The sequence below is a fragment of the Mus caroli genome, chromosome 1 (genome assembly GCF_900094665.2).
Source record: "Mus caroli chromosome 1, CAROLI_EIJ_v1.1, whole genome shotgun sequence".
Classification (NCBI taxonomy): domain Eukaryota; kingdom Metazoa; phylum Chordata; class Mammalia; order Rodentia; family Muridae; genus Mus; species Mus caroli.
This window is the reverse complement of record NC_034570.1, coordinates 31,581,855-31,598,359: the sequence shown is the minus strand read 5'-3', so window position 1 is coordinate 31,598,359 and position 16,505 is coordinate 31,581,855. Positions and strand designations below refer to the sequence as shown.

The window sequence follows — 16,505 nt, the reverse complement described above, 5'->3', positions numbered from 1 at the left end:
TCACCTTCTAAGCAAACAGTGAAGAAAACTTTTTTAAACAAAATACCCCCCTCAAGAACTTGCACAGATCATTTGCTGAGCCTTTTCCGGTTAATATTTATTTGATTGGTTGTTTGGGGGGTTTTGAAATAGAGTATGACTAGTAATACTGAAACTGGCCTGAAACTCACTATGTAGACTAGGATGGCCTTGAACTTGTGACAGTCCTCCTCCTGCTTCGGCTTCCCCAGTGCCCTGCCAGCCTGCCTGGTTTCAAACTCTTGTTAACCTGTGGCCATTGCCATTAGTTGTTTTTCTCTGATATTATTTCTGAGTGATGTGTTTGTTAGTGAAGGTGGGTCATGGGCATGGTTGTGGTCATAGACAAGATCTTAGTTCATGTGGGCTTGTAAACTGGAAAGGAATTTGATTTCATTGAGGAATATATAAATAGAAAGATACTCAGATAGGAGCCCAGCACCATAGCTTCTGCCTAGAACTCCAGCATTTGGGAAGCTGACACAGGATTGTCATGAGTTTGAGGCTAGCCTGGGCTTCTAAGCAAGACTCTGTCTCAAATAAGAACAACAAAAACAATTAAGTACCGCTGTTCTGATAGGAGGAATCACTGTTAATGTGGACTGCAGCGTGCAGTCCTCTGCAGAGGATCCCAATTATTAGCCCTATCAAGGGCATCCGTAGGGTAATTTACATAATGGAACAGGCTTAAAGCTTAAGCTTTATGAATTCGGCTTTTCTCTTGTTTAAAAGAGTAACAGCCACGGCAACCCACCAAGGGGGGAACCTGTTTCTCCAATTTTGCCTTATCCTTTGGAAGGTGTCCTGTATGCTGTTGTTACTCCAAGAAACCAATCAGATCACAAAGTCTAGGGCTTAGTCTGAGCAGATGGCACTGTAGATTGAAGATTAGAGACAATAGGCTGTGTGGCTTCTCACTTAGTCTCTCCATTGCTGTGGGCTTTGTTCATACAATAGAACACATGGACAGAGACAACTGAAGACAAGGGGAGTAGTCTGTGGTGTGCTGGTGAGGAGGCAGAGGTGATTTGGGTAGAGGGATTACCTAGAAAGTAGGCCCTGGGGTGACCAGCATGGCAGTGGCCAGAGACACGATTCACAAAGCCAGGAGGTGTGAAGAAGGGACAGCTGTCAAAGACTATGGTGAGACAGATCGTGTAGCTTCTGGAGCCATCAGAAGCTCTTTGGCTTTGACCCTGAGATGGGACCTCTGCAGGAGTGTCAAGTATAAAACACAGGCCACCCAAACTACACGGATGCATACAAATCAAAGGCACTTGCTGGAGAAGCAGTTTGTGAGTTGGGAAAAGTCAAGGTTTCCTTTAGTGATGGAAAAGAGGGAAGACAGAGGGAGGGAGGGTGGTCCCTAGTGGTTATGCTAATTGAGGATAGAAAATTCTGGGTAGGACAAAATAACAATGACAGATCCTTTTGCTCAAAGGACTGGAAAAAGTCTGCAATTGGATCAAATAAGGACCCATAGTGGGGTCACTCAAGAATTCTGGTTCGTTCCCTGATCAGCTCCAGTTGGTCAGAACCAGGTACTGCAGCAGCGCATTCCAAGGTGATGATGTCTCAAGGGCTGAGGCCAGTAGTGGAAATTTTCCCTTTTCCAGGTGGATGTGGAGATCTATCCTGCTTTAGCTGGAATTCAGGGAAATGGCAGAGCCGGTAACAGAGCCGGGCAGGAGAGGCCACAAGCAGTTTGGGACTGAACAGAGTGCAATGCATAGTTTGTTTGTTTTTTTTCACTGAACAACTTGAGGGCTGGAGTTGCCCTGGAGATAAGAACAGTGGTGGGTGGAGTAGGCTTGGGGAAGGGAAGATTAGAGGTCATCCCAGTTTAAGGTGACTGTGAGACAAGTGCGTGGAAACAGCAGAGGCAGGAGGCAGGCTAGTATGTAAAGCTGCACCTGGAGATGTGGGTAGCATTGAGTGGCAGGGAACCAAGTGCATGTGTGCATCACTTGGGGAGCCAGAGACACAGGACTCCAGGGATCCCAACACTATCTTCCTTCCTGCTTCTGTCTTCGTGTGTGTGTGTGTGTGTGTGTGTGTGTGTGCTCAAATATATAAGAATACTAATACACACATACATACACACAGGGGGGCAATCAATGGTGCGTTGGTGAGGAGGTAGGGGTGCTTCAGGGAGAAGAACCTAGTAAGTAGGCCCTGGTGTAGCCAGTATGGTAGCAGCCAAAGACACTGAGCTACACCTTGCCTAGAGGATGCAGGAGGAACAGCCATCAAGGACCATGGTGAACCCGGATGTGTGGAGCTGTGGGAGCCATCATGAGGGCTTTGGCTCTGACCTGAGGTGGGGATTCCCCTTAAATATTCTGGGGTGTATTTTGGGGTATAAACTGGTTAGTGTTTTTTGTTTTTTGTTTATAAAAAGACTTACTGTTTAATATAGTGTTTTGGAAACTAGATAATCATTAATAACTATTTTTGTGACTCTTCCTTGAGCCAGACATTATAAGTTTTACACATACATTTTATTCTTATTTAAAATACAAACAACCTATAATTTGGGCCCGGAGAGAGTGCTCAGCAGGTAAGGGCACCCTGCTGCTTATCTAGATGACCTTATCTCTGTCCCTGACGTGCCAGGGGAGGGGAGAACTGAACCAAAGGTATGTTCTGACCTCTACATGTGCACTACAGTAACACAACCCCAGAAAATAGAAAAATTGTTACTCTTGGGGCTGTGAGATGGCTCAGCAAGTAAAGGCACTTGCTGCCCAAACTGATGAGCTGAGCTCAAGTCTCAGGACCATGGTGGTAGGACAGAAGCAACTTTCCCAAGATGTCTTCTCACCTCCACACATGCACACACACACACACACACACACACACACACACACACACTAAATGTAATTTAAAAAAAGAAAAAAGAAAAAGAAAAACTCTAACTACTGACCTTTCCAAGCTGTAGACATTAGCATGTAATATTTTTGGACATGCATTGATCAAGTCCACCCACTTTTCTGTCCTCCCTCCCACCTCTTCCAAACTTTTTTTTTTCTTGCAACATACTCTGCTTAATTTTTTAACTTATTAGGCAGTTCATAATACCCATTTTACAGACCAGTAAACAGAAGTCAGCAAAACTGACTAACATTCATTAGCATCAACAGTGCTAATGAAGTGGAGTGCTCCGATGTAAACCAACATGAACTGGAATCCCTTGACCTGCTGTCTCCAGTGGTGATTCCCTAATTTGGGTAGAGATCAAAAATGAACAACAAAAGATTCAGAGACTCCACAACCTCAAGTGGCCAGTGCTAATAAATCTCGAGTTTTCTGTTTGGAGGATGTATCAAAAATCGCCCAGAGAGTTGATGACTGAGTTTATCCTGTTTAGAATGTTACAGACCTGGGGTACGGCAACAAGTTCCCTGCTGTGGCCGATCCCAGGGATAAGAACCAGCGGCTCGAGAGTTTTCCCTGACTTTTACCAGCAAGTAGCCTCCACCTGCGATGTCCAGATCTTGCTAACATCCAAAGGTTACTCTAGTACATTCCTCTTGGCCTTGTCATACCCTCTAGGTATGACACTGCCAGTGTCCATCAGGCACAGGGAAGGTTTTCACAGTGGTGAGTCCTACCAGAACCATCTTGGCAAAGATAATCTAAAAGGCTCTTGAACCACTCCCTTTGGCAATCAGACTATTCAAACGATGGACCCCAAGGAATTGGAATTTCCCCAGAAATATCCCGATGAGGGAAGTGAAAGGCTGAGACCTGGGTGCCAGCCTCGGGAGGAGATCTCCCAGGAAGAGATTTGTCACAATTTGGATAGCTCCTCAGATCACTTTGCAAGGAGACTATAGAAAGAAATGGGCAGAGGCAAGCCTTGATCAAGACTGCTTATGTATGACTACCTCTTGCCCTCAGTTTAGACTTAAACCTGTGTTAAACACTGCTAAGAGGGGGCTGGGGAACTTTAATCCTCCTCTTCCCACTGTGGCCACTGAATAAATCTCTTTGCCCTGCTTTTCACTTAATTGTCTCTTTAATTGGTGTTACTGAGGACAGGCCGGCCTAAGACTACCTTGCCTGTTAGGGCTGCCCCTGCCCAAATGCTGACTCTAAAGAGTCAGGTAAAAGCCTGTTCAAGTATTCCAAGGAGCCATTTAAAAATAAGAACACAGCTCAAAAATACACAGTTAGGTATAGGGTCTTGGAAAGAACTTGTGTTAAGAAAAAGGGCCCACTGCAGAGGCAGTAGATTCATGAGACGCTGACCTCTGCTGAACATGTTCGTATATGTTCAAGCGCCAATGACACATGCAAATTGTTTCCCAAGGGGCTTTTGAGCCTAGGGCTAATATGGAATGCGGTCGATGCCTGCTTTAGAGAAGTAAACTCTTCAAGGTTGGAGGGACTTGTTTGCCTAGAGTTTGGCAGTGGAGGAAGGGCTATTGCCAGCACCCTGGAAGCTAAACTATGACCCAGTGAAGTACTTACATTTCCTTGGGCTTAATTTCTCCCAGTGTTAGAAACCTTCCATATAAATCTCTTACCTTAGGCACATTTCAAAAGCCAGTTTAGAGATAATTATTGAGATTTCATTACATTAAGAAGAAAATTTAAGCCCTGGGTTGGATATCCAGCACTGAAAACCATTAACTTAAATTCAGTGCTAGTATTAAAAAAATTAATGTTCTTTAAAACAGCAGTCAGGGATGGTGGCACATGCCTCTAATCCCAGTATTCTACTGACTTTTAAGGAACACAGTGAGTTCCACTCCAGCCTGGGCTCACAGTGAGTTCTAGGTCAACCTAGGCTACAAAAGGAGAATGCCTTGGGGGTGGGGGTGGGGGGGCAAACCAAAAGTCATCAGGGGTGAGGACACCTTCAAAATGTATTATTAATTTACATGTTTGCTTCACAACCAGGATGACAGCAGAAGGAAGAACGCTGAGTATCTTTTTAAAAAGGTTTTCTGAAATCCTATTTTCTTTTCTAGCTTGTTCTAAGACATGCAATAGGCAAATGTGGCCTTTTAAATAGATCGACTAACTCAACCAAAAGCTGAGAAAAGCAAAAAAGACTGGGGCTAGGCTCTGGAGGGGAAGTGACCAGGCTACCAAACTGTGACAATATCCTTCCTTCCCCTTCCCCAAAGGGCCTAGATTAAGACTTGTAGTGAGCAGACACACAGAAACACAGACACACACACACACACACACACTCAAACTTTAACCTGGGAGACATGAGGTGCTTCTTACAGGAGACTAAGACACACCATGTTTGATTTTGGCCTTTGAAAGGAGTATGCGCATAGAAACATATTGATCATTCCAAGACAGAGAAAACCCAGTCTGGTTTCTGGCACACCTCGCCTTGTTCCCCCACCCCACCCCAACTGATGCTTTTTGCACACACAGTAAGTTTCCAAATACAAGCAAGCAAAGAAACAGCATAAAAAGGGCTTCCTGTGAACAAGAGGTACCAGGGTTCCATTAAGTCCCTCTTGGGTACGCTTTGGAAGACACAAACGTAAAGAGAGCGGGTCCACCGTTCTTAAGGAAGCACTGCAAGAAATTGAATCGGACCCTGAACACTCCCCACGTCAAAGCCATCGAGGGGCAGAGGTGCGACCCGAGAAATCACTGGCACGGACTGTCGGCGCTGGGCTCCGGATGCGCACTCAGCCCTCTGGAAGGCTCGGACATTGCAGTACCACTAGACCCGGGTTTGTCCCGGCGTCGGAGGCGCGGCCGGGCCCCGCCCACGCACCAAAGCGGCTGCGCAGCGTGGCTACCCCGTCTCCCACGTGACTGCCGTCACTGCCTCCTTGAAGCTCTGGCCGCCATCTTAACTCCTGGCCGGCCCGGATCCCTCTCCCTCTTTCTCCCGGGCCGTGCGGCGGTGACAGGGTGCGGTTGGCCCGCCCGGCCCGTCCGGCCGGTGAAGCCCGTGTGATTCTGAGGGCGAGGCGAGGAGTCGGAGCTCACGGAGTCCACGGCGAACACGCGAACCGGCGGGCCGCCCAGGTATTGGCACGGAGGGGGCGGGCCCCTGCGCTCTGCCCCGCCCCTTAGAAGCTAGCGCCGGGGCCCGCGGCCCTTGCCCGTTTCCAGTATGGCCGCCCGCCGTGCCTGACCCGCGGCCTCTCCGTTCCGGCTCTTCGTAGGCGATGCCGATGCCGAGGCTGTGACTGACACTCTCGCTCCCACGCACGCACCGACCCAGACCCACGCCGGGAGCCCGAGCCCTGGGCCCACAACCGCTCTCTCCTCGGGCACCGCGGCCACAGCCCGGACCACGGCTCCCGCGCCGCTGCCGTCGCCTCGCGGAGAAGGGTCGCGCAGGACCTCGAGCTTGGCGGCCCCCGGCCGGCCAGGATGGGGAAGCGGGCGGGAGGAGCAGCAGCCGCCGCCGCCTCCACGTCCTCCGCGGCCGGGCTGGAGCCCGCGGCTGGCCGAGGCGGGGGTCCTTGGAGAGCAGCCGCGGCCCTCCTAGGAGCGCTGCACCTGGTGATGACCCTCGTGGTGGCCGCGGCGCGGGCCGAGAAGGAAGGTGGGTTGCCGGCGGCGGGCGGTGGGCGGCGGGCGCCAGAGGGAGGCCCGCGGCGGGCGCCGGCGCGAAGTTGCTGGATCGAGCCCCGTCCCGAGCCGGCGACTCGGGGTTCGGCGAGCTGCCGCGTCGGCCGTGCGCCGCGATTCCTTCCCCTCACCGTGTCCCGGTCTTTCCCTCGTCTGCTGTCAGTGCCCATAAAACTTCCCGAGCTCTCTCGTAGGTTCTTGCCACTTGGCCCGCTATGCGAGGAGGCACCCCGCTTTTAGGCTTCTTGGTGGCTCCTGCTAGGTCGATCGCGGGACGCTTTTCTTGTTTTCCCTTTGTCAGGTTTTAATTTGGGCATGCGGACCGAGCTCACTTTAAAATGCGGTGGTTAAAAAAAAAAGAAAAAAAAAAGTGAGACTGGTGGAAAGGCTTCAATACACGGCTTATAAAATTTCTATTTGCTGGGACATCTTTTTGAAGAGGCTCTTGTTTCTTTAGTATTCTTCTCTATCCCTTTGCGGTATGGAGGATCGTTTGTTATTAGCCCTAAATATACTCTCATTTGCCTCTAGTAAGCTACTGGAAGCCGGTTTCCATTTCTGCTTTAATATCCTCACGTAATTCGGTGCCTTTCTCTTTGATGTGTGAGCCCTTAGAAACGAATGTCAAGTTCCCAGCTTGCACACCCTTCACCTGTAACTCACAATTGAAGCCGCACTCCAGTTTTAATAACTCCTCTAATATTGTAAGGCTGTAAAACTGGTACTTTGACAAGATCAGAAATTACTTTGCAGTCTTGAAGATCAAGACTGATTTGGGGATGGGGGTGTTCTGGACTACCTGCTTCTGAACGTGAGCCCAAGGAGAAGTGGGAGCCTGTCACAGAGCCTTCATGAATTAATTCACAGTGAAAGCTGCTTTTTTTTTTTTTTTTCCCTAAGAAGAAAACTAGTTAGATTATTGTTGTTTTCCTGTATGGTTATAAAGTCGCTGTTACTGGCTAGCAGCTGTAAAGTAAACCAGATTAGCCTTAAAGTGCAACTCTGTGTGGGTTTATTATTTATTTTCCTCAGAGACATTATATTCTCTCACTTAACTCTATAGACAGAGTCAGCCTGGTTAACAGGCAAGCAGGGATTTGGCAGAGGCAAGATTACTTTAAACATTAAAAAATGCTGCTTTAAGATGGTTAGGCCTGAGATTGTCATAGTTCTTATTATTTATGATCCCCTGTGAGTTTAGTGTTGTCATGGGTGGCCATGGTGTGTTGAGTGGACCTTTTATAGTTTGATAATTGAGTGGGCATGTGTACTTGTGTGCTTCACTGTGACCTAGAGGGGCACTTGCTTTGCTTTGCTTTGCTTTGCTTTGCTTTGCTTGGCTTGGCTTGGCTTGGCTTTGCTAGTGATCGCCTGGTGTGGTATAGGCGCCTAGCTAGGTGCTTTTGAGTCTCACGAACTGGGAACTGAAGTAGTGATTGGATCTAAGTTTTCATTATCCTTCTAAAGTGTATTATTTTTCAATTGTCATTTTATACACTAATTTGGGGGGTACAGTTAAGCAAATAAAGTTATTGTTTGAAGACATTAGTCTAAAATATATTTGTGTATTTCCATTTGCATAATTTACATGTCCACGCACCTCTCTAATATTCATAAATATATATAAGGGATGAGCCTGTAGAATAGCTGCCAGGGTGTAAAGTATGAAAGGAAGTGATTGAACCAGCCACTGGGCCTGGCTGAATCAGACAGCTTTTGTGGTTATGCAGTATCTGGGGGAACAATTTGTATGGACCAAATAGTTATTTAAGTAAGATATTAGGAGTATTTATATTAATATAGATCATATGACTTAGTCTCTCATAAATAGGTCTGGTTTTAATCAAACGTTCCAAAAACTTTCTCAATAAATGTTCTACTCTCAAAACATGCTGCTTCTAGATCAAATTCCAGTCATGTTTTTAGTTTGAATAAGTAGAGAAAATGGAATTGATTTTCACCCAGGACTGTGACACAATGTCTTTGGCCTCTGACGTAGCACTAATATAACATTTGCCCCCAGTGCTGTTGAGTTTTTGGTTTTTGTTTCTTGTTTTTTTGTTTTTGTTTTTGTTTTCAGGAAGTTTGGTCAGACTTATAACAATAGCTAAGTTTAGTTTATCTCTTTACTCCCTGAGGATCTTCTGTGTCAAGTAATATAGTTTGACCTTTCCACGAAGGGGTCTACCAGCAAATTCAGTGGTAGTTCTCTGGGTATTTTGTATGTTTGTATATTTTTTCCTTCATTGCAGTAGAATTTCCTAGAAAGTCAAGACAAAGTAAAAGTCCCTGTCTCCTAAGGGAAAGCTACAGGCAAAGCTGGATCTCCTGATGGGGTTCTGAGTGTTTGAACCACATGACTACAGGAGCCATTCCTTGTCTTAAGATATCTTAGCACCCATCTTAACTGATCTGTGAAGTGTGTTATCTCTGGTCCAGAGGAAAGGGACCTTTGATTTCACTTGAATGTTTGTAAAGACTTTGAGATAGTTGTCAGACAGAAAGTCACTATAATTACTACAGATAACTTGGTTAGTGCCATGAGTTTTCTTGAGAGTAACATTTACATACTGAAAACAAGAAAGTCTCTTTCTGTCTCTCTGTAATAAAATAAATTATTAAAATATGCACAGTGAAGGTACATATATGTTATGACTTGATGGAATCTTTTTTTTTTTTTTTTTTCGAGACAGGGTTTCTCTGTGTAGCCCTGACTGTCCTGGAACTCACTTTGTAGACCAGGCTGGCCTCGAACTCAGAAATCCGCTTGCCTCTACCTCTCAAGTGCTGGGATTAAAGGTGATAAGTTTTTAAAATATCTTATTCATTTCATTGTAAAGTGGATTTTGGAAGGTGTGGTGCCTTTTGACTTACTCTAAACTTACCATTTACTTACCTAGTACATAAAGCTTGGGGCTGATTTTTGGACTGCTTCATTCGGTGACAGCTTGAATCTGAAGGCCTTGTGTGTTTCCATTAATTGGTAGTTAAAGGCAAGCCTAAGTCTGTAGTGTTATTAAGACACTTATTTATTTATTTTCTGCCCATGTGTGATGGTTTCATGCATAACTTTTATTTTCAGCTGTATTTGTGTCATATACAGAAAATGGTATTCTCTATGCAAAGCATAAGAATCCATTGCTTAGGACTGAAGGCCCGAAGAAGGGAGATAAAAGCCTGTTAGTGATTTGTCTGTCTTGGGCTCATAGAATCGATTAGAGAGATGTGCACTTTCTAATGTAAAGCTACATTTTAAGGAGAGTGGGGTGTTTTGCCCTCTGGGTGGAATGGCTACATTTTAATTTAGAGCCTGTTAAATAGGGTGGTACAGAATGAGCACTCTATGAGTGAGCTTGTTTGCTTTTTTCTAAAAGCTGTTTAGTAGTCAGAAACATCGGAGCCCTATAGTGGGGAAGAATGCCCTTTGTTTTCTGATAAGCATCTTCTCTTTTCAGTATCTCTCCCTGTAAATTCTTACAGTGAGTCCTCCCTCATAGGCACCTCTGAAGAGATGAGCTTTGGAGGCAGTTGTAAAATCATCTAATTTGTTACCCAGACTCTTGATAAAACATGTTCCTCTCGGCGGCACCGTCAATTTGTCTTTACTGGGTTCTCAGTATCTTAGACATGCTCTCGCTTGTGGCTTGAGATTTCTTTTTGGCTTGCCAAACCAAGGGGTCTGAATTCTCTATTTTGTCTGTTGAGAGCAGCTTGTGCCTTATGTGAGGAATGGACTTTGTACTTCTTGGTTGTTACTGTGTCCTAGCCAGCTGTCACTGTTCTGCATGTGCCAGTTGGATGGTGTCTGTCTGCATCTGTGTGTCTGGCCAACAGCATACACTAAAGTCTGGGCAGGATTAGTTTACACTGCCTTCCATTTCCCAGTTGTTATTAGTGCTGTGTTATTCTTCGGCCACATTGAACTCAGTCTTGACCCTTTACTAGGTGGTGCCAATGCCTGTGACCCCTCCTTTGGTCAGCTCTTCCTACGACCTCCATCGTTCAGCTCAGGGTGCCTGGGACACAGCCTCCTGCCTCTTAGTGTTTGCTGTTCCTGTGCAGTCCTGTTCTTTTCTTTTCTTTTTTTTTTTTAAGATTTATTTATTTTATGTATATGAGTACACAGTTTAGTTGTACAGATGGTTGTGAGCCTTCATGTGATTGTTGGGAATTGAATTTAGGACCTCTGCTTGCTCTGGTCAACCCCACTTGCTCCGGCCAAAGATTTATTTATTAGTATAAGTTCACTGTCGCTGTCTTCAAACGCACCAGAAGAGGGTATCAGATCTCATTATGGGTGGTTGTGAGCCACCATGTGGTTGCTGGGATTTGAACTCAGTACCTTTGGAAGAGCAGTCGGTGCTCTTCCCCACTGAGCCATCTCCCCAGCCCCAGTCCTGTTCTTTTCAAGCATGTGGTATCTATTCATTCATTTTACATCAGCAGTCAGTTAAGTGATCCCACAGCCTCCTTCTCCTGGAGTAGCGCGGACATAGCTCTGAATGAAGATTTGCATGAAATGATCTCACCTTCCTTTTTTTTTTTAACTGATGACTTGGAGTTTAGAGTCAAAAATAGGTAAAAATCCTCAGATGTAGTTGTCCTTAGGAAACGTGACAGTAGGATATTGGGTGACACCATTTTTCCTTTCCCACGTGTTGCTTCCGCTTATGGCTAGAATGAGTTGTTATACTTATCTGACCCTTCACTGCTGGGCCTGGAGAGATAGCTCAGGGTTAGGAATGTGTATACTCTGGTGGACCCACATTAGGTTTCAGTCACCCATGTGGGAGGCTCCCAGCTGCCCGTAACTCCTCCCCCGGGAGATCGGATGCTCCCCTGCATTCATGCACAGCACCCCACACAGGTGCACAGCAAACAAATGATTACAGTAAATAAATAATAGACATCGCTGCCTTGACTCCAGGACTTTTAACATTTTCAGATCCTCAAAATAGTGAGGCTGGTGTAGTACTCAGGGAATAGCTGGTAACTGGTGAGGCTAGGATTCCCTGCAAGCATTGTTTCCCTGAGCCGAACCATGTGGTTCCCAGTGAGCACGCATGCTTGCATGTGGGATGCTAAGTTCTCACTGGAGACAGATGGAGCATGTCAGTGCACCAGTTAGTTGGTTTTGTCATTGTATTTTCTATGACTAGGTCTCTCTCTGACTGTCATGGAACTAGCTGTGTAGACTGGTCTTGAACTGGAGTAGATTGCTGGGATTAAAGCTGTGTGCCACTACACCCAGCTAATTCCTTGAATTTCAGTAGTCATATTCTGTCAACTTGGTGAACATTAAAATGCTCATAGCCCATTCTGGATCATCAGAATTCTTAAAAAGACACTTTGCTATTAGTGGACAGCCCAGGGTATTGAATGTCTGCTATTGGTAGCTACTGGTTGTTGCATTTGATGAGTTAGAAGCCTGTTTTTGCTGTTTGAGTTAAACAATATTGCATTCTGCAAATTCTCCCCGTCTCTTTTTGGAATGACGGGTTTGTCTAGACCTGGGCATTGTTCTTGGAAGTTTGTCCTAGATTAAAACATACTAAAGAGAATCCAAAGGCTGGGAGTAGTAGAATTTGCTGTGTTGTTCACTGTTTGACTTTGAGATAGAGTACTAACTGTGTTACCCAGGCTGGCTTCCAACTTCTTATTCTCCTGCCTCAGCCTCCTGAGTGCTGGGATTGCAGGCAGGCGCCACCATGGCCAGAGATTTTTTTTTCTAAAAATTTATTTATTTATTATATATAAGTACACTGTAGCTATCTTCGGACACACCAGAAGGGGGAACCCGATCTCATTACAGATGAGTCGCCATGTGGTTGCTGGGATTTGAACTCATGACCTCTGGAAGAGCAATCAATGCTCTTAACTGCTGAGCCATCTCTCCAGCCCGGTCAGAGAGATTTTGCTTTGCTAGAAAACTAGTGAACGAAGTCTCTTTGAGATGTGAGTTTGAACCCCAGGGTTTCAGCAGAAGCTTGGTTCTAATGCTTTGGTCTTTTCTTTCTTTCTTTCTTTCTTTCTTTCTTTCTTTCTTTCTTTCTTTCTTTCTTTCTTTTTTTTTTTTTTTTTTTTTNTGCCTCCCTAGTGCTGGGATTAAAGGCATGTGCCACCACGCCCGGCTTTGCTTTGGTTTTTCTTTTTCTTTTTTTTTTGGTTTTTCGAGGCAGGGTTTCTCTGTGTAGCCTTGGCTGTCCTGGAACTCACTCTGTAGACCAGGCTGGCCTCGAACTCAGAAATCCGCCTACCTCTGCCTCCCTAGTGCTGGGATTAAAGGCATGTGCCACCACACCCGGCCCGCTTTGGTTTTTCTTACATAGACATTTGAGAAGCTTCACTTTGCTTCATTCAGCTTGCTACCATACATGGGACAAAGTTTTGAAAAATGTCTAAGGTCTAAGAGGACCCTTGACATGTTCTGTCATGATAAGAGTGTAAAGCTTGCATTGTTTGTATGTCTTTTTGTAATGAAATCCCACAAGATTTATCATATTAATCGTTTTAGGCGTTCAGTCAGTGACATTAAGTTTATTTGCATGTTGTGCAGTAGGTCCCCAGAACTCTTTTATCAAGCATCATTGGAAACCCTTTGCCTATAAACAACTCCCATTTCTCTCCACTACTCCCCCATCCTGGCCACAGTGTCTGAATTTGATGAGAGCTGCATAACATATAAGTGGACTCTCGCAGCACTGTCTTTTTGGCTTGTTTTATTTTGTTTGGCATAATGTCTGTGAAGCTTGTGTTGTAGCATGTGTGGGAATTTCCATTTCTCCCTGTGTGGGCCAGGCTGGCCTCAGACTTAGGACCTCCTTTGGAGACTCTATAGTGCTGGACCACTAGGCAGGCAGCCACAGTTTCTCCTTGCTTTCCTCAGTACTAGGGATTGAACCCATGGCCGTGGTGGTGCTATGTAAGTGCCCTGTCACTAAGCTGTACTCTGGCTCTTTTTAACTTGTATTTTGACTGTGTCAGGGTCTCCCTAGGTTGCCTAGGTTGGACTTGAGTGTGCTAGGTAACTTAGCTAAGCCTTGAACTTGGAACCTTACTGTTTCAGCATCCCAAATGGAATAGGTATGATTCTAGGCATATGCCATCATGGGTGGCTTTTTTTTTTTTTTTTTTTAAAGAGACAGAATCTTTATAGCCCAGGCTAGACTTGAACTCAGCAGTCTTACTGCCTCAGCTTCCTGAGTGCAGGGATAATATTTGTCTTCAGCCATGTTCAGCCTGGTTTCTTTATTATTCAGTTTTGAGTGTACAAAATAATAGGTTTCATTATGACATTTCTTTTAAAAAATATTTATTTATTTATTATATGGAAGTGCACTGTAGCTGTCTTCAGACACTCCAGAAGAGGGCATCAGATTTCGTTATGGATGGTTGTGAGCCACCATGTGGTTGCTGGGATTTGAACTCAGGACCTTTGGGAGAGCAGTCGGTGCTCTTAACGGCTGAGCCATCTCACCAGCCCTCATTATGACATTTTCATACACAGATGTCATGTTACCTTGTTACTATTTGCTCATGCACAACCCTTCCTCTCCCTCCTTCCCCTCTGTTTTTATGTCATGTGCAGGAATTTCAGTACTATGTATTGTTGATGCCAATATGGTAGAGGATACATAGTATATAGAAGAGAATACACAGTATATAGTAGAGAATATACAGTATATGCTAGAGAATACACACAGTATATGGTAGAGAATACACAGTATTTGCCTTTTCTACCCTCTCTATTACCCTCTAGCCTGTTTTTTTTAAGTATGTACAGTTATGTATGTATGTGGATGTGGGCATATGTGTATGTGTGCGTGTAGAAGTTAGATGACGACTTCAGGTGTTATCCTTAGGTTCCCCACCTTGATTTTTCTTTTCTCTCCTTTGTTTGTTTGAGACAGGGTCTCACTATGTAGCTCTGGCTGTCCTGGAACTCACTATGTAGACCTGGCTGGTCTCAACTCACAGAGTTCAGACTGCTTTTGGCTCCTGAGTGCTAGGAGTGTGCACTAGTATGCCCTCCCCGCCCCCCCCTCTCTTGTGCTTTGAGACTGGGTCCTGGGTCTTGCTGATTAGATGAGGCCTGCCCCGACTGTTGGGACAGGATTGAAAGCATGCACTGCCCAGCTGTTTACTCAGGGTTAGTTAGCAGTCGCATCCAGGCCCTGTGCTCCTCTTCCAGACACCAAGCTGTCTGTGGTTTCTTAACCTTCATAGGCAGAGTAACACTCCTTAATGTGGACATATGTCCTGTTTCATCTGTCCCCTCATCCATGGACACTTGGGCTGCCCCTGCCTTTTAGGTTTCACGACTCACGCCACGAGGACAGGTGTGCAGTACTCCTCAAGCGCTTCCTTTCGCTTCTTCAAGTGTACCTGAAATAGGCTCTGCATCATATGCTAGCTTTATTTTTAATTTTTTAGTGAATGCACTTTATTTATTTATTTTTTTGAAGTAGCCACACTATTTTACAAATATACCTAGGTACTAATTTCAACACACTGGTGGTAACTCACTCATTCATTCACTCATTCACTTATTGTTTTGAATAGTGACCATTGTAGAAAGTGTGTGATGATAGGCTATTGTGTTTTTTATTTTCACGTCTCTGGATATTAGATCTGTGGGCATCTTTTTATGTGCTTGTTGTCCTTTTGTTCATATTCTCTAGAAAGATGTCTTGTTAAGTCATTTGCCTAGGCTTTGATGGGGGGGGGTATTGTTTTGTTACAGTTTTGTACATATTACGGGTATTAACTTTTATTTGACAGATGACTTGCAAATATGGTCTCTTGTTCTACATGCTGCCTTTTCATTCTGTTAGTGCTTCCTTTGATGAGCTGGACATGGTGGTGTACACCATGGAAGCAGGAAGATTACTACAAGTCAAGGCCAGCCTGGTCTACATAGTAAGTTCTAGCCCAGGGCTACATAGTGAAACATTATCTAGCTGTCTCAAAAAACAAACAAACAAACACCCTACCACCACCAACAACAAAAACAAAAATAGGGAGAAAGAGTAAGAGTGAGAAAGAGAAGAGAGGGAGATGGACAGGGGCTGGGGACCAGAGAGGAGAGATGCCTGCATGGGCTGTGTGCCCATGTGCGTGCAGATACCTGAGGGGCCAGAGGGTGTCTGATCCCCTGGAGCTACAGTTCCAGTCAGGAGCCACCTGGTGTGGAAGCAAGGAACTAAACCTGGATCTTTCAGAGAGCAGAAAGTGCTTTTAACTGCTGAGTTATCTAGCAGATATCTGCTAGCAGATATGTTTTTAAAAACTAAATTTTCGATATAGCTATAATACTACATTTGTGTCAAAGAATGCACTAGCTAAAAACTGCCTCTGCGGTAAGGTTTGGGAGTTTGTGTAAGGTAACTTCAGTGTAACTGATAGAGTGTGAGCAGTCTGTACTGAAGACATAGTAAGGACTGACAGGGTTTTCTTGGTTGAATAATGATGGTAAAGGGAGCGATACATTTTTAGAGGGAGTTTGTTAATGCACAGATGTGCTTTGCATATCTCACCTGCATTTCTAGATGCTTTGAGATGCAGTTTGTCATTCCCAAATTAGTTGAGCAGGGTGCTTTCAGGCAGCACTCAGGTAAAGCTGGACCACTTTTTACAATGCTGCTGTGGATCCAGGTTCCTCTGAAATGCTGCTCCTTGGTTAGCAAGTGGTGGTCAGCACCCAGCAGGCCAGGGCATGGTCTAGATGCAGAGAGTTTCTTTCTGGGGGTGCAATAGTGGTCATGGTTATGTTCTAGATACAGGGAGCTACTTTGTATGAGTAGTTGTGGTTAGCACTGCCAGCAGGCAGCAGTGGCCTTCTAGGTGCAGGGAGTTNCTTTTTTTTTTTTTTTGGTTTTTCGAGACAGGGTTTCTCTGTGTAGCCCTGGCTGTCCTGGCACTCACTT

At 45.2% G+C, this 16,505-nt stretch overlaps 1 protein-coding gene across 3 annotated transcripts in view; it reads left to right on the top strand.

The window, feature by feature from the left end:
• The first annotated feature begins 5,872 nt into the window (after positions 1-5,872).
• The window catches only part of Tmem131 (transmembrane protein 131), a 149,473-nt gene continuing 138,840 nt past the window's right edge, over positions 5,873-16,505 (top strand). For all 3 annotated transcript variants that reach the window (XM_021159927.2, XM_021159947.2, XM_021159938.2), the window contains exon 1: positions 5,873-6,553. In XM_021159927.2, the coding sequence (XP_021015586.1) occupies positions 6,379-6,553 (175 nt within the window). In that variant the 5' untranslated portion in view covers positions 5,873-6,378. The remainder of the gene's footprint in view (positions 6,554-16,505) is intronic.